This window comes from Oratosquilla oratoria, chromosome 18, assembly GCF_046742065.1.
Source record: "Oratosquilla oratoria isolate Oo_2021 chromosome 18, ASM4674206v1, whole genome shotgun sequence".
Lineage (NCBI taxonomy): Eukaryota > Metazoa > Arthropoda > Malacostraca > Stomatopoda > Squillidae > Oratosquilla > Oratosquilla oratoria.
Genome location: NC_134794.1, coordinates 63038949 through 63061921, shown reverse-complemented (window position 1 = coordinate 63061921; position 22973 = coordinate 63038949). Strand labels below are relative to the sequence as shown.

The 22973-nt window shown below is 44.0% G+C and overlaps 2 protein-coding genes across 3 annotated transcripts in view; one reads left to right on the top strand and one right to left on the bottom strand.

Annotated features, from left to right (window-relative positions):
• Positions 1-22973, top strand: part of LOC143035328 (uncharacterized) — a 70931-nt gene that overhangs the window by 37907 nt on the left and 10051 nt on the right. For both annotated transcript variants that reach the window (XM_076202272.1, XM_076202271.1), the window contains exons 11-24: positions 183-356; positions 962-1084; positions 1245-1442; positions 2606-2755; positions 3259-3320; positions 6239-6440; positions 7189-7295; positions 7585-7759; positions 9824-10144; positions 18934-19175; positions 19587-19656; positions 20828-21003; positions 21543-21751; positions 22794-22973. The exon at positions 22794-22973 is cut by the window's right edge and continues 7 nt beyond it. In XM_076202272.1, the coding sequence (XP_076058387.1) occupies positions 183-356; positions 962-1084; positions 1245-1442; positions 2606-2755; positions 3259-3320; positions 6239-6440; positions 7189-7295; positions 7585-7759; positions 9824-10144; positions 18934-19175; positions 19587-19656; positions 20828-21003; positions 21543-21751; positions 22794-22973 (2389 nt within the window). The remainder of the gene's footprint in view (positions 1-182; positions 357-961; positions 1085-1244; positions 1443-2605; positions 2756-3258; positions 3321-6238; positions 6441-7188; positions 7296-7584; positions 7760-9823; positions 10145-18933; positions 19176-19586; positions 19657-20827; positions 21004-21542; positions 21752-22793) is intronic.
• Positions 11750-18236, bottom strand: LOC143034954 (uncharacterized). Its single transcript, XM_076201299.1, has 3 exons — positions 18202-18236; positions 17393-18065; positions 11750-11772 (listed from the first exon to the last, which is right to left on the bottom strand). The coding sequence occupies exons 1-3, from the start codon at positions 18205-18207 to the stop codon at positions 11750-11752; spliced, it is 702 nt and encodes a 233-aa protein (XP_076057414.1). The 5' UTR covers positions 18208-18236.

Below are 22973 nucleotides of genomic sequence, written 5' to 3'. Positions count from 1 at the left end.
CATGCAAGTGCATAGACCTTACACATTCGGGCTTGGCCTCTTTTTTGATAACAAAGTCACTCTTGCCTTCTCTACTTTGTCCGGCAGTGTGTCTTCCCGAGGCATTATTGGTCCTACGCGTGAGTAAAACTGCACCTCCTACTTTCTAACACCATCCTTTTTTTCTATTCTTTGTCCGGCAGCATGTCCCCAAGACTTCTTTGGGCCCGAGTGTCAGCAAAGCTGTATCCCCTACTTCCGGGGCCAGGAGCCCTCGCCGTTGGAAGACAGCACCTGCAAGGGTCTTACCGTCTGCTTACCCTACCCTTATGGGTGTTCCTGCGTGGCCGGTTACAAAGGACCACACTGTGATGAAGGTTAGTCAGTTTGGCGGCAGAGGGGGAAGACCCTCACTTGAGTGGTCGAGTAATCTTGTTTGTTAGAAAACTTCCACGTGAGCGAAGATCCCTTGACTGTCCGTGGACACGATATTTGCCCGTCAAGACGTGGAGTCTTTCCTTCGCGTAAGCGGACAAAATCGTCGTGAAGACGAAGAAAGATTTGTTACTTTTCGCCCTTGTGAAGGTCACTGATCATTTTCGGTTACCGTGGGTATCTTCTGAAACATCGTGCGGCTTTTTGTAAGGCAATACCTTATCCTGTCGTCCCGGTAAGTTTTATGTTTGATATATTTCCACAGAAGTCTCGATGCACTAATTTTATGCTCCACAATAGTTTACATAACCACAACTTTATTTTTAGAAGTGAAAATGGAATCACCATCTTGTGGTAAAATCTTTAAGACATTTTCAATTTCAACATACTCAAATTCTAAAATGTAAAGGCTTTACCTTTCACGATATCATATACTGTTCTTAATTAGTCGCAAGATCCTTTATCAGTTCTTTTCACTCTAAATTTGCTCGATCCTGGGGAATAACCGTTGCTGACTTACGTTTCTCCTCAATATCCTTTTCTGCAGAATGTCCTCGCGGCCACTATGGTCCTGGTTGCTCCTTCACCTGCGGTTATTGTGTAGATGAAAAATGTAACGCCAAAAATGGCCGCTGCCTTGATGGGTGTGTTGATGAAGTGGCATGTGACAGTAAGTAGTTCCCGCAGGAAGATCTTGCTTTGTAAGATAACTGACCATCCCCTCTGTTCAAGATTGCCCTCTGTGTTTTACACGAGATGAATTACACAGTTTTCATCATCTACATTATCTTTATCAACACGACCCCATCTTTATTCTTGTGCTCTTACAGGCAAAAATCTTCCTGTAAACTTACCTCATCTGACAAAACCACCACAAGTGGATATTTCATCTCCGTCATCCGCCTTCGTGTCTTTCGACTTCGAGAGACGTGAGCGACGTATAGGGACACAGCCAGTGAAAGGTTACGTGGTGCAATACATGAAGAAGGACGAGGATGTATGGGAGTCTGTCAACGTCACTGAAGAAGGTAAGCCCAATGATTTTGGCATGTGAAAAAGAGTCAGTCAGGCTTCCGGCCAGTCACTATTTGCTGTACAGGACAAGTCTGTGGGATGCCGAGAAATGTATTTGATCGGTTTCGGCTTTTGAGTAGTCGACCAGGATCTAGATATGTCTATAATTTCTGGGGCAACTGTTTCCAGACTTGGTGACTAAATATTTTTTGCATTGATGTTATGGCTATAAGAAATGAGTTGCTTCCCTCTCCCCCAAAGGGACCTCGGTTGACATACATACATACATACATACATATACCATAGGCTTTTTCTCCCTTACACGGGGGGTAGCCAAAAAGAAAAAGGCATAGAAAACACTCACACCCATTTAATTTCCCATATATTCCACTCCCCTCCACCCTCCTTCCTCCCTCCTATCTTGGCACCTTCTGGATGACGGGTCATCCCTGCATCCTGTCTACTGCCCTGGGTCAGAAGCAGTGTCGCAAGACACAGCACATCCACAGCAAGGCCGTTTCATAAAATCGACGACCCCCCTCTCCGTCCCCTCATGCAGAAAAGGAGAATGAGGGGGACGGTTGACAACTGTTGTTTATCTAGATGAAACTACACGGTTGATTCAATTATTAATTTGCAATTTAGATATATTGGTCATACTCAGTGAGTCAGTATATCTTCGTTCAGATGACTTTTTATAAGAAATTGCTAAATCTACCCACTATCCTGTTGCATCTATGGGAGCAGTGATAATCACAGTAGTCAACTGATTTTGTGCTGCGAGAAAGGGCATTTTTTCTGGTTTCACCTTGGTCTTTGGATCACGTGTTGGACTCAGCTATTTCCCTCCCGGAAGAGAGCTCAGAGCTCGTATGACCGATCTATGGGTAATGCTATGACCTTACACGCACACACACACCCAACTCCCCGCCCACGAGAGTTGGAGTAACGACTCGAAGCGCAGCGATACTGAAATGATTTCAGCGCTGGGCAGGATTCGACCCAGGTACCGCCGGCACCGCCGTACTGACAGTCTGGGACTCTACAAACCGCGCCACCTATAATTTCTTTCAGCCTCCCATTTCCATTTTTTTTTATTCAGCTTTTATTCAACAAGTATTAGCTGTCATTAACCTGTCCATTATTTCGAATAAAACCGTTTTTCCTATATTTTCAGAGTTCAGAAAGAATAGAAGACTCAACGTTTCCAACCTTGTCCCCGGATATCAGTATCGCCTCCGGGTTCTGGTGGACACCGAGAAAGGCATAGACACCGGTAGAACACACTCTCGAATTCTTAAAAGGTTCTTCGAGCTGCCTTGCCAAGGTACGGATCCACGAACAGCCAAGTCTAGGTGGAAACATGGCTGATTCACACTGTTCATGACTGCCGCCTTATCGCAAATTGTCACCATCTCCCAAACTCTTCCCACATGTCGAATGGAATTATTGTTGACATACCAAACGGCTCGCCATGGTGAACTGTTTAGTGTAGTGCTCCATTCGAAAGGGTGTAGGAAATTTTGATGGAACAATGGTGTAGGGGATAGTGTAAGGCTTTTGAAGAGCTTCTAACCCATAGAAACAGGCTACTTTCAGTCTTTAGTATAACAACTTCATAAGATACTATGATATTGATTCTTGATGGGGACACTTGCATTGATAAGCATATTGTTGGAAATATGTAGGTCTTTCCTTCGAGGAGATCGAACACAAGTATGCATTGATACTTAGATGAACGTGGCATAGGAAGGAGAAGAGGGGGCTTTTACTGGAAGTGACAATGAGGAAGTATAATTCATTTTGTAAAGTTTCTACATGTGTTCACAGAATACAAGCATCCCAAGATGATTGCACTGGAAACAACGGAAACGACGACAATTCTTCAACTGGTGAGTTCTTCTTCTGCTGCACTGGGGGTAAAGAGGGAAGAGGACAAACTGAAAACTCAAGGAAGTTGTATTAAGAACATTGTAGACCTAACACAACTGCATAAGTATTTCTTTAGATGATGCAAAATACCTCTTTAAGTTAATCCTGATTCAGAAAGGTTATGTGAAATTTTATTAGCGTATGGAATGTAGGGGATGTGGGCCTAGCTGAAAGCGAACTCTCTTGAATAGTTTAAATTTCATTTAAGTTAGGCCCCTGAGAACAAGTAAAAGCTCGCCTCTGGTCGCGAGAGGGGAGGGGGAGTAGACGGCGACGGAGAGGCGGCGATACTCGTCAGATAATCTTCCGAAGCGGTCTGTCCTCGATGGGTGAGTTCCCGGTGGGTGATGCACAGCCTGTGTCCTCGACGGGTAGTGCGGGGAGATGCGAGTGTCATGGGGTAGGGGGTGACGGGAGATTGCTCTCTCGGTTCCCAATGCCGTCTGATTCTGATTTCTGATTTCCTAGGAAAGACCACCCGCTTGCGCGGGATCGGCTTTTATGGGAGGGGAAGAATGTCTGTAAGAAAATGAAAAGATAGTAGTGTATAAAAGAGGGCTATTGCCACCAGGCGATTAAACAAGCGATCAGGGATTGTTGGCGGTCGTGGCTCGGGAGAAATGGACAGGGAACTTGGACGGCGGCGCCGACGCCGGGATTACAATCACCAAAAGTTCAGAAAATGGTAGGAGGCGTAGTAGTACAGAAAGGTCTGTCTCCGGTGAACTCCTAGTGACCCGTATATTCACCAGGGTCAGGTTATGACCCTCGCGTTAATTGTCGCTGGGAAACGCGTCGGGTCGGACCTCAGGAGACCGCTTTTTCCGACCCAACATGGCCGGATCTTGACCTCAGGGCAGCCGATGACCGTCAGGTGTTCGATCCCTGAGGACCCTAGGAGGAACCGACGCGTTGATGCTGTGTATGCTTAGCCAGCGAGGGCAATTGTCTCACAGCAGACAACGGGTGGCTTAGGTATCTTATTAGCTAAACCAGCAGAAGTAGGCGCAGGGAGTAAATATCGGAATAGATTTTAGCACTGGCATAACTAGGTGTACTGTTAAGAGGAACCACGATCGGCAAATGAATTTTAATACCTGGCCCATTTTGTTATGTGGGGTTCTTTGGCTCTTCTGAAAAAAGTTCACTTCGCGGGATTGGACAGGAAGACATGCTCGTTTTCCGGTATTGTTGTTGTTGTTGTTGTTGTTGTCATTCCCTAGACTGCCTGGCCAAGCAGGCACGGCTGCAATGGGGTTTTCTGACAAAGTCCATATAGAGTGAATATTGTGTCGTTCCCTTGTGTGATTGTATACAATGAAGTCTCTTATAATGTCTTTTATAGTATTGGATGAAGTGTTGCACCTTGGACAGTTATTTGTGATGTGGTCATCCAATCTCTTCTGGTAGATTAGAAGGGCTGGATGGTGTCCGGACCTCAGTCTGACTGGGTGGACTCTGTCCTCTTGGGTGAGCAAATGTTTAGAGGGATGGATATCAGGGGGTCTGGTATGTGGCAGTGTATTTTCTTTCAGTTTGTTGATTGAGCATCGAACGATATGGTTATAGGTAATCTTCTGGAGGCTGGTGTCTGGTGGTTGTGGAGGAAAAATAGAAAGTATATGTGTCTGATATAGGTATTCGGGTGTTGCCTTGATGTTTCTTGATATGTGTGGATTTTCTACCATGTAGTGTGGTGAGTGGGATGTGCCTATGAAGGCTGCGGCAAGTGTTTGTGTGCCTCTTAAGTTAAGGTGATCCTTGGCTTTGAAGACTTTCGTTTCATGGTATAGATAGTCTGTAGGTGTCGTATTTGTGCAGCCTGTAATTGTCCTCAGGGTTTTGTTTTGTATAGTCTGTAGGGTGTTGTGGTGTGTTTTGGTGATATTAGGTGCCCATGAGGGGCTCGCATATTTCATCGCTGAGTGTATAAATTGTTTGTATATTATAGTAATAGTTTCTTTGTTTTGTTCAAATGTTGTTTCTACAGATTATTTTAGTGCGTTAAGTCTAGGTGTGCATTTTGTTTTTATATCTGTAATGTGCTGTTTAAATAACATAGATGTATCGTATGATACATAAAAAAATTGTATGTGTCGCATGGGGGAAGTCTTTCTTGTGTCGGATGATGCATCGGTTGTCAGGGTGAGGGATGAGATGGCTTGTCTGTGAAAATGGTTTATGAGTGTGTTTGCTTGCTGTCTGTTTAAAGGTAAGTTGACTTGTGATTATTGCGTTGTGAGAATGTGTTGTGTTATTTTTGGAGTGTAATACTATTGAATGTCTTGTATTTTTTCGTGATTAAGTGTGTTGACAAAAGTTTGCCAATTTAGTGCTTTTAGGTTCATGTATTTTATTGTTCATCTCAATGCAAGTGTTTGTACTAAGTCTATTATGTTCTGAGTGATAGGTGTGAGGGTGTTGTGTCTCAGTGCGTCGCTTTGTCTAATGAGGCCTTGGGTTTCTGGTGTGAAGTTTGGGTTGTGTGATTTTCTGTTGCCTCTGGAGATGTATTTCTTATCTGCGTTTTGTATGGTTATGATGAAGGTGTGCACAGGAGTGTTTATGTCTGTGATTGGTGTACTGTTCAATGTCTCAAACTGTTGTTTTGTTTCTTCAGTGAAAGTTTCCCAGTTTGTTCTTTTGTAATTGGTGTATGTGTGTCTGTGGCCAACTGGGGTGTATCGTGTTTTAGTTGTAATAATGATTGGAAGGTGCTCAGATCCTAGGGCTTCGAACATTTTGCAAGAAGTTGTTGGCGTTATTGTGCTCTCTTCACTGCTAATCTATCTTTATCCAAATGTCATAGCATTAGTCAAATCTCCCAGTCGGTGTTCGTATCCACAAAAGGGTCATAATTCCTGTTTTGTCCCAACAGAATTCATCAGAATGGGAAAACTTTAAAAAGTGCAATACAGTTATGGAAGCGTGGCTGGACAAGGAGAAGATAGCTGAGGGCGAGGCGCCCTCCCTGGAATTGACCGACCTCCAGGGTGATACTCAATACAACGTTACCATAACTCTTTCAAATGTGAACGGCAAATCTCAAGTGCAAATGTCATTTCTGACTCTTCCAGAAGGTAAGGCATTGTATATTTTATATTCTTTTCATGGTTTAGTAGGTGACTTTTTTCATTTGAATGCACGGGGTAAGAGTGACTACCTCGGGAGCTGTTCAGTGCCACAAATGTGTGAGCTCTTCATCCCACCTCTTTGACAGGGTGGTCGACTGGTGCCACCCTATCAGCCGACACAGTTTATATGGGATTTGTAGTCGACATAGGGGACTCACGAGGCCCCCAAGAACCTGGTCCTAACCCCTCCCCCCCCACACACACACACACCAGGAACGTAGTTTCAGGGCAGTCACACAGGTAAAGACACATGTCAACATCAGAGACCTGACAACATTGACACTGTCGACCGTCAGCAGTGAAATGACTTTTGGTCTGCCAGAAACAGCGGTCTTCTTGGCGTAGTCTAGGAAGCTGTACCTCTTCTCATCGCGGAGTTGGGCGTGGGAGCCCTAGTGGATTGTACGCTGTGACATAGCGATACCACCTATCTCGGTACAAACATTTTTTGCTCCCAGTCTTTGTCAGAGAAGCTACTCCGCCTGTTCAACCTCTAAAGTACAGGCTTCGATCTGAGTTAGAATATGGTCTTTACAGGGGTCGATCTGTTCATACGATCATCTCATCCAAATTACCTTGTGATTGAAAAGATAACGTTAGCAGTATGTTAATCCGACTCTCAGTGCTTATAGGTCACTTCAGACCTTACATTTACCTTTTTTTTTTTTTTTTTTTTTTTTTTTTCCTTCTGAAGCTCCCGACCAGGTCACAGGGCTCGAGCTGGAGGCCGGCAGGAATAACATCACCGTCGACTTCGATACGTCACAAGGAAACGTCACTGACTACATTTTGGAATACAAAGTAATAATTTGTTTAAATATTTGTGTTCTTATATTTAATTGAAATTTGTGTTTCCTATATATGTACACACCTATCTATATACCAAAAGACTTTCTCCCCCTTACAAGGGGGGTAGCCAGCCAAGGCATGCACCCACCCCACCCATCCCACTCCTATGCGTCTTCCATTCGTTTCCCTTTTGTCTTAGTTTGCTGTGAATGGACTTTTTCCTAGGGGTGAGGCTCTCATTTTCAATCCCTTCTTATCACCAACCACACTACAGCCACTCCCTGTTCCGTTCCCCTTGCAGGCGGTAGACACGGATTTGTGCCCCGGAGGAACTCAGCAGAGTATCCGGTTTGATGACCCCCCGTACATGATCACTGGAGTAGATGCCTTCCGGACATATAACGTCTGCGTTTCTGGGACCTTCAAGGGGGCCCGTGGGAATGCGACGTGTTCGACGGTCGTGACTGAGCCTGGACGTGAGTATTCCAATTAGCATCACATGTGCCTTTCCAACATCTGGGTAATGTTCTAACCTCACCAATAAAAGATGAACTCAATAATCCTCGTGTTGATGCAGTCCAGTGTGTTCGGCAGTGTACAAACACATTGAACTGCATCAACACGAGTTCGACTGGCAGGGCGTAAAGGTTCTATACAGCGACAACAGAAAAGGGAGCAGACTGTTCTTGGAGGCGTGGGCCACTAACGAAGACAGCATAAACAGGTCCATAACACTCAACCCCATATACGCAGGAGCAAGGAACAGGTGGAGAAGTATCACGGACAACGACGGGGGGTAAATGGCTTTCCCCACCTTCTCTCTCTCCCTCCATCCCTCCACCACCACACACTCTCGCTTGACACAGGTCACAGCGCCTACCTTCTCTCCCCCTCCCCCCCCTCTGGCAGTGGCAGGTTACCGCGTCCCCCCCCCCCCCAGCGGGCGCAGCTACTAGTATATTAAGACCATGTGATCTCTGTATCCCATTGTATCCCCTGAGGACGAGTCCCGGGCAGAACTCGAAAAGACGGGAATAAATTACCTACTTCTGAGTCTGGTGTTTTTTACATTTCCACCATATATATATATAGATATGTATATATATATGTATATATATATATATATATATATATATATATATATATGTGTGTGTGTGTGTGTGTGTGTGTGTGTGTGTGTGTGTGTGTGTGTGTGTGTATAAATATATATATAAATATATGTGTATATATATATATATATATATATATATATATATATATATATATATATATATACAGTGCTCATCACGGCATTATGCCGGCCGCCCCACACACACCAAAACACAAACATATATTTGCATACTTGTCGAGTATCTACTTGGTGCTGCCACCCTTACGCTTCACCACGTTCCTCAGCCATTTAGGAAGACTCTTAGACAAATTCCTGAGGGTCTGGGAAGGTATATTAATCCATGCCTCACGTACAGCAGACTCGAGCCGTGGAACAGAACTTCGCTTCACTATTGACCACAGGTTTTCAATGAGGTTCAGGTCAGGGGAATCGCCTGGCCAGTCATTAAAGAAACTCACATCACATTTCTTTAGCCACCCAAATACAGATCTAGCGGTGTGACACGGTGCGCCATCCTGCATAAATACTATAGCCCCACACTTGTCAAACACGTCAGATAAATTGTCACACAACACCTCCAGATAATCCTATTGGTTCATATACTGGTTTTGGGGGAGCACTATGAGTTCACCAACACTCTGAGGAGTGAACATCCCCAAACCATGAGCAAGTCTGTGTAGGTGTACTCTCTAGCTGCTGTTTGAGCACAGTCAAAGTACGTAAAAATGTCTTTTTTGAGGGGCTAGGCCGAGGTTTAGCAGACGGTAACTCAACACCATCGTTGGCCTTGAAACGCTTCACTCAGTTTCTCACAGATCGCTCACTCACACCAACATTCGCCACTATTTCTCTTGTCTAGAGCCCAGCTTTGTGAAGCCCTATGATTTTAGCTATAGTTACAGGCGTTAACGATTTCTTTTTACCCATAGTCACCAATATATAGCCCAGAAACCAAGGAATCCCAGAACAAAGGCACATCACTTCCTTTCACCACGGCAGCCACGCGGGTATTGAGTCGGTATGTGGTGTTTGTTGGGAGGCAGTGACGTCATGGTAACGACTGGTACCCGGCATAATGCCGTGACGGAAAAAAATGAACGTAGGCCATTATTTTTCGTCACAGCATTATGTCAAGGCGCTGTATATATATATATATATATATATATATATATATATATATATATATATATATATATATATATATATATATATATACATACCGCGTGGACAATCACCCGTGGTGCGTAATTACTCATGATTATATAGGATTGGGTTACGTTGTCACAGGCAGGTGTGTGTGAGGTTGCAGCGCGTCCATTCTGATGCCACGTGGTCAGTCGTACCACGTGGTTCGTACAGGATCAAAACATGCGATCACAAACACCTATTCAGAAGTTAACTTATTTATTTTTTCTTCTTTTCCTTGCAGCACCGACCGCTGCTCCTGAGCTGGTAGACTGTGAGGCCAACATCACTGCAGTCACATGCAGGACAGACTTAACTGAGATCTGCGGAAACCTAGGGAGCAAGACAGTCATGGTCGAGATGCTGACCCGGGGGCGGAGTGCCTGCAAAACCCAGGGATGGAATGTCTCCACTTTAATGACCCAAGGCGAGAAATGGACCTTCACGGGCACCGTGGGTAACTTAAGTGCCAATGTGGCCTTCGGCGTGAAAGTACGCATCTTCAACGAAGCGGGACCTGGACCCGTGGTTGATAAGTCACAGATATTGAAAACCCTACCCTCGGGTGAGTACTCATGGTTGTCGAGAGGTCGTGATGGCCGTTGACTTTTTATAAACTATTAAAGTGAATGAGATGGTCTGTTGTTTGCCAGAAAAGAATGATTTAATATGTAAATTCTGACGCATTGCAGGGCTAAATTGTTTTTATTAACAATTTGACCCTGTGATCGAATAGTTTTCTTTTCCGTAGGCTCCAATGTAACATGTCATTCAGATCTGGGATAATGGCGCCCAAAAATATATATTGGCTTGCATATGAACTAAGGGAAATGTAATTTTGCGTCACTAGTGAAGTTCAATATATTCCTGTTTCCACCAAAAGTGTTGTCTTCAATTTTCTTAATAATGATAGAAATAATAATAATAATGATAATGATAATGATAACAATAATAACAAATAAAAATAATAATAATGATAATAATAATGATGACACTAAATAATTATAATAATAATGACAATAAATAACAATAGTAATAATTACAATAAATAATGATAGTAATAATGACAATAAATAATATCAATAATAATGACAATAAATGATAATAATGATAATGACAATAGATGATAATAATAATAATAATGACAATAAATAATAATAATAATAATAATAATAATAATGACAATAAATAATAATAATAATAATAATAATAATAATAATAATAATAATAATAATAACGACAATAAATAATAATAATAATAATGATAATAATAATAATAATAATAATAATAATAATAATAATGACAATAAATGATAATAATAATAATAATAATAATAATAATAATAATAATAATAATAATAATAATAATAATAATAATAATAATAATAATAATAATAATAATAATAATAATAATAATAATAATGACAATAAAACATAATAGTAATAATGACAATAAATAGTAATAATAATAATGACAATAAATGATAATAACAATAATGACAATAAATAATAATGATAATAATAATAATAATAATAATAATAATAATGACAATAAATAATAATAATAATAATCACAATAAATAATACTAATAATAAAAACAATGATAATAACAACAAAATAATAATAATAATAATAATAATAATAATAATAATAATAATAATAATAATAATAATAATAATAATAATAATAATAATAATAATAATAATAATAATAATAATAATAATAATGATAATAATAATAACATATCGTCTCATTGAACGTCTAGAGCCCATCACTAAACAAAACACAATGGAATCAATCTTCATACACACATGATCTTCTTACCAAAAAAAAAAAAAAAAAAAAAAAAACAGGATGGGGAGGCAATGCTTTTATCATTGGCCAACCCTGTGTCTGTGGCAGATTTCCTTTGAATCGCTGTTTATTAGCGCAAACACGGCCAGAAGTTTACAGTGACTACGGAATTTTGAAGGTGTTTTAGCTGGAGAGAGAAAGGTGCGAAAGGAAGGACGAGGGATGGATGTGTCTCCGGATTGCACTGTCAGTTGGATTGAACAATGTGGAGTTGTTCAGGATAAGGACAAGTTCATACTCGGCTCTTCCGGTCGTTTGTTGAAAGAAGTTTCACTTAAAAAAAAAAAAAAAAAAAATCCCACAATGGCAACGGTCCTATGAAACTTCCGCAGAACTCTCTGGGAATAAACATTAAAATGTTGTCTGTGTTTTATCAGTGTGGGGTTGTTTCTGTACTCCCGGCTTAAAAAATGTAGAGAGAATAACAATCGCGGATACCACCTCTGTATGTATGAAAAAGTGTAAGGAATATAGCTGAAATTAGATCTTGGGAGACTGAGTGATGGCCGGCCCTCAGTGATGCACCTTCTGATGGAGGTGACTGGGTTGACGGGTTTTGAAAATGGGAAACTTCGCAGACCATCTTGCAGGGCCATCACATAAAAATACCTGCCATTGGTACCTTGACAGAAGAGATGACTCTGGCTCGTATGGGGTTCTTGAGCGGCCTATCGAACGAGCCCACGTCTGGAATATTTCTTTGTCGCGGCTCGTGCCGCTTAAATTCTTCTTATCGGCTTAAGAAACCTGCACAGCGAAGCTATAGCGATAATCCCATACCACACTCCTGGTCATATGGCCATTTCCCGAAGGTTGAGTGTGGTTTGAATTTTCCGCCAAAATCATCGGAAATTTAAAATTCCCGGCTCTGTGCAGGCATGCGCATTGTCGACCCCACCTCCCCCTCCCTATTCCCTCCCTTCTTACCCGGCTAGCTCGAGCCGGACGTCGCGTCACTTCAATGAGAAATGAAGGCTTCGCCTGTGGGAGGAGGGAGGGACCCTAAATCTGTGCAGGTTTCTTAAGCCGATAAGAAGAATTTAAGCGGCACGAGCCGCGACAAAGAAATATTATCGGCTGAAAGAAACCTGCACAGCGAAGCTATGCATGAGACGAGGACAGGTGGGAGGAGAGGTGAAGCCTGAATCAAACCGTTATTACGTGTGTCTTTCCTATGGGAGACTTATTCATTTTATCACTCAGTAGAGGGGAGACAGAAACGTCAAGTACCCACGCCGAAGAATGTGACATGCACAACATTGCACTGTTCACACAATGCGTAAATTATACGAAATTTGTATCCTGTTCAACGGTTCCTGGCCCCTCCCCACTCCTCGGTCGCCCTTTGCCCCCTCCACTTTTTTGAGATGAGAGGGGTGGAGCCGTTTCCATGGCGACACATGGGACAGGGGCGACTGAGTGGTAGAGACACCGTGTCCCCAAGGGAGTCGTCGATGTCCAGTCCCTAGGTCCCGCACCCGCTCCACAGAGTGGGTGCGGAGAAACTCCAGCGACCGGCGTAGGGCCCCCGACCGAAGCCAGGGACGCAACAACCTGTGGAGTGCTGAGGGTATCGGCCCGGGCAGGTCACGCGGGAGAAGCAGTATGCTCCTGTCGACCTCCCGTACCAGCCGTCGGCGCCCCAAGCGGCTCAGTGGAAGGGCCGGGGTCGCGAAGTTGAGCCCCCCCCCCCCGCCACCGAAGGAGGGAGGACGTGTGAGAGAAGCACGCTCTTTTGGCGCAGGGGAGCACCCGAAGGACGCTGACTGTGTCCCACTCAATCCCGAGCCAATAAAGTCTGTGTGGGAGCAAGGGCAGACCCGTCCCAGTCCACCCCGAACTCCACGTCCGCCAACACACTCAGAGCCATTGAGATGTCGGCCGATGCACCCTCCCCGGTGGGCAAATGCATCCACTAGCCGTCTAGGAACATGAGTGTGGAGACGCTTGCTTCCGTCCAACGTACGCCTACCACTCTCACTAGTTTCGTGAAGATCCTCGGGGTAAGCGAGAAACCGAAAGGGAGTATGCGAGGCCAAGTTCGTTTCCGAGCGACCTCGTCCGTGGGCGTTAGTCAAGAGGCTTCGTCCTGGGTGAAGACGTTCCCTGAGCGTCTCCCACGAAGACGGGCCTGGACCCTCGGTATGTATCCAACTCACCCCAAGTCTTCCCGCGGGAAGTTCTCGAAGCCCGTGGCGAGCGTCTTCATCCAATAGTGTGCTATGGCAATTTGTGACGTCTCGTCACCCACAAGCGGACTTCTATATGTTTAATACCTAGTGACATCATGTGATTGTACTGTGACGTCACCGGATTGATCATGGCGCCATAGGATCGTCTCGTGACGTCACAGGGACACAAATTGACGTCATAGGACTACATGGTGACGTCAATTTATCACAATGACGTCATCATACCGTGACATCACTGAGTCACAGTGAGCGTTGAAATAAATTTTGACATGGTAAAATTCTGGACCATCATGACTGTAGATTAAATTAAGTTGAATAGGAAAAGTCATGTTCATTTCGACCTAAGTCACAGTGAGCGTCGAAATTAATTTTAACATGGTAAAATTCTCGACCATCATGACTGTAGATTAAATTAAGTTGAATAGGAAAAGTCATGTTCATGTTGACCTGAGTCACAGTGGGCGTTGAATTAGTTTAACATGGTAAAATTCTTGACCATCATGACTACAGATTAGCTTAAGTTGAATAGGAAAAGTCATGGTCATTTCGACCTAAGTCACAGTGAGCGTCGAAATTAATTTTAACATGGTAAAATTCTCGACCATCATGACTGTAGATTAAATTAAGTTGAATAGGAAAAGTCATGTTCATGTTGACCTGAGTCACAGTGGGCGTTGAATTAGTTTAACATGGTAAAATTCTTGACCATCATGACTACAGATTAGCTTAAGTTGAATAGGAAAAGTCATGGTCATTTCGACCTAAGTCACAGTGAGCGTCGAAATTAATTTTAACATGGTAAAATTCTCGACCATCATGACTGTAGATTAAATTAAGTTGAATAGAAAAAGTCATGTTCATGTCGACCTGAGTCACAGTGGGCGTTGAATTAGTTTAACATGGTAAAATTCTTGACCATCATGACTACAGATTAGCTTAAGTTGAATAGGAAAAGTCATGGTCATTTCGACCTAAGTCACAGTGAGCGTCGAAATTAATTTTAACATGGTAAAATTCTCGACCATCATGACTGTAGATTAAATTAAGTTGAATAGGAAAAGTCATGTTCATGTCGACCTGAGTCACAGTGGGCGTTGAATTAGTTTAACATGGTAAAATTCTTGACCATCATGACTACAGATTAGCTTAAGTTGAATAGGAAAAGTCATGGTCATTTCGACCTAAGTCACAGTGAGCGTCGAAATTAATTTTAACATGGTAAAATTCTCGACCATCATGACTGTAGATTAAATTAAGTTGAATAGGAAAAGTCATGTTCATGTCGATCTGAGTCACAGTGGGCGTTGAATTAGTTTAACATGGTAAAATTCTTGACCATCATGACTACAGATTAGCTTAAGTTGAATAGGAAAAGTCATGGTCATTTCGACCTAAGTCACAGTGAGCGTCGAAATCAATTTTAACATGGTAAAATTCTCGACCATCATGACTGTAGATTAGCTCAAGTTGAATAGGAAAAGTCATGTCCATTTCCACCTGAGTCACGGTGAGCGTCGAAATTAATTTCAACATGGTAAAATTCTCGACCATCATGACTGTAGATTAGCTCAAGTTGAATAGGAAAAGTCATGGTCATTTCGACCTGAGTCACAGTGAGCGTTGAAATTAATTTCAACATGGTAAAGTTCTTGACCATCATGACTATAGATTAGCTTAAGTTGAATAGGAGAAGTCATGTCCATTTCGACCTGTTTTTTTTTTTTTTTTTTTTACTTATATCGATATCAATATCAATATATATATATATTCATTTATTTATTTATTTTTTATAAAAATAATATTGTACAATTCACATAGTGCATAAATTCTATGTAGAATATTGTATCTTGCTCAGCGGTTCCTGGGCCTTCCCCTACCCCTCGGTCGCCCTTTGCCCCCCCTTCTTTTGCGAAGAGGGGTGGAGCCGTTCCCATGGCGACACATGGGACAGGGGTGATCGAGTGGTAGAGATACCGTGTCCTGAAGGAAGTTGCTGATGCCCAGCCCCCGAGGTCCTGCACCCGTTCCACAGAGTGGGTGCGGAGAAACGCCAGCGATGCCGCGAGGCCTCTGATGTTGTGGGCGTGGGGGGCATGGCCCGGGTCGGCCTTCCGGTGCCCTGTTGGTGGTGTCAGCTAGCCAAGACAGGAAGTCCAGAACTGTGCTAGCGGAGATGGTCACTATCGCGTGTCTCCGAAGGAAGTCCTGGAATCTCCGGTTGGGAGGGTTGTTGGATCTGGATGACGGTCGGGACCGTAGCGAAGACGCGGTCTGTCGCTTCCTGGTCGAACAGACCACGGGAAAGGGGAGCTGCTCTCACCACGCCCCGGCGAGCTATCTCCGGGGCCGACCGCGCTGCAGACTGACGAGCTGCCAGACGAGCCGCGGTGAAGGCCCTCGCTGCTGGGGGTAGGGCTGATGACGCCATGTTGGCTGTACCCTCTGTCACGGTAGAGAGTGCCGCCAGGGTGTCTCTGCATACAGAAAACACGCGAATCAAATTAGTAGGGCGAGAAGGATCCCGATCCCCGGAGGGTGTAATAAAGTCACATCGCTCAATTGTAGAACGTATAACATATGCGAAGCCGAGGTCGTTTCCGAACGACCTCGTCCTCGGGCGCTAGTCAAGAGGCTCCGTCCTGGGTGAAGACGCTACCCGAGCGTCTCTCGCCAGGACAGGTCTGGACCCTCTATAGATTGAAATATCCCACTCACCTCAATTCTTCCCGCGGGAAGTCCTCAAAGCTCGTGGCGAGCGTCGTCAGCCAGTTCCTCATCATCGCCATTGCCGTGACGGTCGAGATGGTAGAGGCAAGGTCTTGTCTGGTCGAGGCCTCCGTCGTCAGCAACTTAGCCTCCGGTTCACTAAGTTGCTGGGGGAGGGCGGGGTCCCTGCCCGAGTGCCACAAGCAATCGCGCAGGCCCTCCGGCGCGAAGGGTGGTGGCAGGACGACGGGGAATGATGAAGGGATATGCCGTCGAGGAGGAACCGTCTTGGGTTGGTATAGGGCACCCACGAGAGCACGGATGTCTAAGGCTATCTCCCCTTTCTCCTGCGGGAACCAGGCGTTTGGGGAGAGTGCTACCGCCGGTGAGTCCCCCGACCTGTCGACAAACGTATGCCCATCAGGGTTTAAACGAGGGTTCTCCAGGAGAGCACCTAATGCGTCCAGAGTGTTAGAGGTGGAAATCCTGGAGGGCGTGGAGGCCGGGGCGGAGAGGGGTCGAATCTTATATAGAACCTTAGCCCCCTCCGCGTCGTTGGCCCACTTTAGGATAACGTCATCTCTCCTCCTCCAGCCCTCCAGTAGCGAGTAGTCGGGAGACCAGGCCACTAGCTTGTGATCTTCTCCAAACGAGTACTCCCAGGACCGGGGAAGGTCACACCATGAGAAGGGGTGAACTCAAGAGTCCGTCATGGTAGGAGGATAAGGTAAAGAAGAACTGTAGTGGTCCTCCACCCCGTCCAACCCGACGGACGTCTGATTGGGGGGTTCCTCCTGAGAGGGGCCTTCTAGTCCTATACCTGTCGCCGGCACGGAGGGGCGGAGGGAAGGACCAGGAGGGAGAGTGGGAGGGGGGGCTAGAGCCGTAGGTTCAATAGGAGGTTGCTCTGGAGAGGGGTGCGTTATGATTTGCGCGGTCTGAAAGGCCGGATAATGTGATAGGGCCGATTCAAGGACGGGGCCTATCAGGGACGGAAGGAGGGCAGCCACTTGGGCAGCCAGAGTTCCCTCTCCCCTCGTTTCGTCCCCCGGCTCCCTGCCCTTGTGGGATTTACGGCGAGGAAAAGGAGAGCGAGGAAGGGAGGGTGAGTTGGGGGGAGAGGCTGTGGAGGGTGGGGACAAGCTGAGCGTCCTGGACCTCGGTGAGGCAGACCTCTTTTTCGAGCGAGATTTCCTGCCGGGTTCACGTGAGTGAACTAGGGAGGAAGACGAGTTCGTGGGGGTGCTTGACAAAGCAAGCCGTAAGGGTTTTAAGGACCCTTGATGGTCGGATGTATGGGGCTGCCGAGAGGCCTGAGGACGCTCGGGGACACCATACTCCGTAACATCAGACTCGTCCCCTTGTACTCCGAGAGGCCCAGGTTGTCCACCAACGGAAGTCTCGGAGACATAGGGAGACGGATGGCGAGGGCGAACGAGGCCCAATTCCACGCCTAACGCCGGATCCGCCCACACCAGGGGGGGGGGGTCGTCAGCGGATTTCAATTTCCGAGCTCTGCGCCATGCCTCCCGAAGAAGTTCGAGGGCGGCTAGCTTGGAACGGGTTTTGGGAGGAGCAGCACGAATCTCCTCAACCCGCGCTTTGCACACAACGCAGGCTAGGGGGTTAAAGCCAGCTTGTGAGAAACAAGGGGCATGGCGGGAGCAGAGGTCGTGGTGGCCGTCTGACGAGATCCTGGCTGTGCAGCCGGATTCCACACACAAGCGTTTGGTCTGAAAATAGAATAATGATAATCATAGAAGGGGTGTCCCAAAGGTGTCTGGACACAACACCGAAGGGGAAAAACTGCAGGAGAACAGGTAGGGCTCCCTACGAGAACACACGAGCACGAGCAGGAACCAGACTTACCGGCATGAAAAGAAGGTGGGTTGTGGAGTGACCGACTCGTCTGGTTCCGCGATGCTAAGTGACGCGACGTCCGGCTCGAGCTAGCCGGGTAAGAAGGGAGGGAATAGGGAGGGGGAGGTGGGGTCGACAATGCGCATGCCTGCACAGAGCCGGGAATTTTAAATTTCCGATGATTTTGGCGGAAAATTCAAACCACACTCAACCTTCGGGAAATGGCCATATGACCAGGAGTGTGGTATGGGATTATCGCTATAGCTTCGCTGTGCAGGTTTCTTTCAGCCGATAATAGCCCTTTCCACGAGTTAGGGTGATCGTCACTGCTGGCGCCAGACCTTTCTCTTAAAAAAAAACATCTCGTCGCCCAATGTGATTATTTATTATTATTATTATTATTATTATTATTATTATTATTATTATTATTATTATTATTATTATTATTATTATTATTATTATTATTATTATTATTATTATTATTACTATTGTTGTTGTTATTATTATTGTTATTATTATTATTATTATTATTATTATTATTATTATTATCATTATTATTATTATTATTGTTGTTGTTGTTATTATCATTATTATTATTATTATCATTATTGTTGTTGTTATAATTATTTTATTCTATTTAGTTTAGTTTATTCATTTATTTAATTTTATCTATTTATTTATTTATTTATTCATTTATTTATCTATTTATTTACTTATTCATTTATTCATTTATTTATTTAGTTCCCGAGAAACCTGTCCTTGGCAACGTCATCACTGTCTCCAGCACCTCGTTACTCCTGTTGTGGGATGACCCATGTCCGGGCAAAGACGAGATCCTCAGTTATCAAGTCATCTTGAAGGACGAGCGTAGCACGAAGGAGACCACCGCCAGCATTCATAGGGAGAAGGAGTGCAAGGACTCCAAGTATCAACACTGTTACCACCTAGACCATCTCGACACTGGATTGACCTACGAAGTGCAGGTAAGAAAAAGGAAGGGAAATTGTATGTATGCCTGTTGGCGTGTGACTATATGCCCGAAGCAAAGAAACAGATGAACTCGAAATGGGGGTGGAAGTTTTCACAAAATGTATGATGACGTGCTCTGAGATTCGCCTCCAGGAAGTGAACTGGACCTATGGGAGAAGGGTGAAAAAAAAAAAAAAAAAAAAAAAAAAAAAAAATATATATATATATATATATATATATATATATATATATATATATATATATTTATATATATTTCCTATTTCTCTTTTTGTCACTCCTACTCCTCTTTACTCCCTCTTCCTACTTCCCGTCCTCCTCCTCGGAGATAATCAGATTTCTTTTTATGCACACTCATCATGCGACGTGGTAATATATCAGTGTGATACGTTTACTTTTCTCCCCAGATCATCGCCAACAATTCGCTTGGGCGCTCACCGCGCAGCGATGTCAAGAATGCTACCACTACAGAGAGCAGTGAGTATTCATCTAATCATACTTCCAAGTTGACCTGTCTAAAAGAAATGGACAAATATGTGACCGTGTGATAGAGGACCCCATAACCATTCCTTTCCTCTATACCAGGGGTCACCAATCTACGGCCCGCGACGTCAGTTCATCCGGCCCGCCGACGATACTTGAATTTGCTTGATAAAACGTATGGAACATGAACCTTTGTGATACAATTTAAATTTAAATATTATGTTTAGAATACTAGGAGATCTTCACGCGTGCGGCGACCTCCTGACTGCTATGTGCCTTAAATTTACTATTGTAAATTTTAGATTATTGTATTGAACAGAATGATTATGCGGCCCGCGCTCGTCATTCTTTCAGTTATCCGGCCCGCAGTGAAAAAAGTTTGGTGACCCCTGCTCTATAATAAAATTAGGTAAATAAGTAAACACACACAGTGTTGCTAGTCGATGAAACTTGATGTAACACATATAACATGTTGTTTTAGGTGTTCCAAGGGGCTGAGGCCTCATCTTGTTCGGCGGAATTGTTGTCGGGATCATTTGTATGTTCATTCATTCATATCTTATCGCACCAATGACTTCACTTTGACTGCCACTTTGCGTGGTGTAGAGATTCGAATCTTCTTGGGAAGAGCGTAGGGATCGCCACAGACAGGCTCTTTACGTGATCTCCGAATGGATGTTGATGGAGAGGTATGGGAAACAGCACAAGACTCACTTCACTTCACCACCCAGACCGACCATAACACAGTTCAACATACTATACCACCGCTCACCCTCTTAGTCACTGATATGTACAGTACAAATTAGATATGATTATGCACTCTGTCCTATGCATACTTACATGTATGTAGACCCAGGTACCTTTTTTTTTTTTTTTTTTTGTAAACCTCCCTGAGGATGACCGGTTGTGGTCAAAACACGCCTCGGAGAACGAGATCTGGTTCAAATGGATCTTGAGTAAAAGTCGACGAACGCCATCGCCCGGGGAGATATGGCGCGTAAGCTTGAAAAAAAAAATCACTCTAAATTCAACATCAGCGCTGCTATCGACTCCCTATCTTCACGTGTTTTCTAAATCAAGAGCAGATATAGTTTAGGTCTAAGTAAAATATATAATAATACTGCAATTGGAACGAAATTTGGAAATCGTGTCTTCTCAAACGCAGTCTCAACCGCCCCTGGCATCACGGTGGAGCGACGAGCGACTGGGCTTGACGTCACTCTCCTTCGCCCCGAACAGACCAACGGTCTCCTCACGAAGTGTCGGTTGCAGATCTTCAACGGCAGTAAGACCTGTGAGATCAAGCCCAAATTTATGGCATCTGTGTTAGGAGCGTGCAACGTAAGTGTCATAATTATCATTTTACTTTCTTAACACAGGGAAAGTTTTTTGTCGAATAAACTTTTGTAATGACTTCTTTGTTTTGGTTAAAATTATTTTGGCTTGGACTTGGTTTCAAACTAACGTATATTTCTCGTTGTCGCTACATTGATCAAAATTGTGTGTACAAGTGATTACTTCATAAATAGAAATATATAGAGTACTCATTAGTAAATGCACACACTCACACACATACGTGTGAGTTCGAATCCCGCAATTCTCTCCGGTTCCCAGCAGTGACTGTTAACAGTCTAAGGAACACACGATACATTGACAACAGCTTCAGCGTATGCTTTTCAACGTTGTGTACAAAGTCAATATCTTGATGTGTCCTATCCAGTTTATACTCCATGTATTTATACCCAATTTTCTCCCATTTTCGTGTGTGCGCACATGTAAATATATTTCACAGTATCACTTAAAAGCCAGAACCTCGAATGATCAAAGGACCATCCCATGATGCCCTCGTCGTAGTTGTTGTGACCCTTTTTTCCTGACAGGTCACCGACCTAAAGAGAGGAGAACGATACGACGTATCTGCACAATGTTACAACACTGCAGGCTGGGGGTTGAGGGTGAATATGACCTACACCACTTTGCCTTCAGCACCTCAGCTGGAAGGCAAAGTGCTGCTGCTGCCTCACTCGATCACTAAGACCTCCTTCGGCATCGTTCTTCCCAAAGTTCACCAGGAGGGAAAGGGAGTCAGGTACTGTATCAGGCCGGGTGGAGTCGATTGAAATGCATACTATGTCATTTAATATAATCTGAATACATACCATGTAATTTAGCATATACAGTATATGCAGTTTATGAAGAATATTCATGACACACAAATGTGAGAATCTCCGAATACATTAGGCACTTTTAATCTCTTAATTGAGGGGAATAAATGGGCAGGAGATTTTCTCTTCAACAAATATCGTTAAATATGATGGCATTTTGGATCTTCCTTACTACATTCTTTTTGTTTTCAGATGGTCATATTCTCTCTCTCTTTATTTATTGATTTTTTTATTATTGTTTATTTTTTAGATCTGAGACGATTTCCTCATGATGCCATACCGCGATTTCGACTTTCACTGATTCTTATTAGATAGTGTAGGACTTTCTGCCCTTTTCTACAAACTATGTTTACGATCCTTTTCGACGCTTTCGTTGGTTAGTATCGACTCGAGTCCCGATTCTCTTCAACCTGCCTCCTGAGTCGCAATATACAGATTTGGGACAAGTATAGGCTACTCATTAACACAATAAAGAAGCGAGAGAAGAATACGTTTCACAATGCTTCATACGGGTTATACTTCCTCAATAAAGTATCCTTAAAACGCGCTCGCTAGCAATATCTCCCTCTTATACTCGTATACAGTTATCATTTAATTATCTCATAAACTTTTCTTCCTCTCCCACAAATAACGATCTCGTGAAAGCGGACGGTCTTACATATAAAAAGAGGGGATAAGATCATCTGAAGGCAGAAAGAATATATCTTAAAGAGGATACAAAATGCTGAACTAGCCATCACATTGCGACAACCACAAAACCGCGAACCTTTGGTTTTCAACACCAACAACACGCTACTTTTACATATCTTTGTCATAAATGTAAGATGAACGTGAACGCAAATAATTATAATTTTGCTTATTCCCATCGACAAAATGCGTAAAAGTAGCAAATGTTGAGGGGAAATCTTACCGACGTTTGCGGTTGTTATGAGAATGGAACCAATCACTGTGTATCTACTCGGGCAGCACGCTGAGCGTCGTGACGGTTAAGATGGGCGAGAACGAGAAGTACTCAGGCAAGAACTTCACCAACATCTACTTCGAACTCCGAAACCTCCAGAACGGCCCCAGGGTCAGAAGGACGCCTCCATCCGATCCTGACATTTGTCCCGAGCCGCCCCTGAAGAGGATCGTGGCCCACTTCGA

What these genes read in the sequence shown, in the direction of transcription:
- LOC143034954 (XM_076201299.1), bottom strand. An exon ending in TCGCCGTAAATCCCACAAGG is followed by an intron (nt 11,773 to 17,392) that starts GCAGGGAGCCGG and finishes GTTTATTCCCAG; the next exon opens with AGAGTTCTGCGGAAGTTTCA.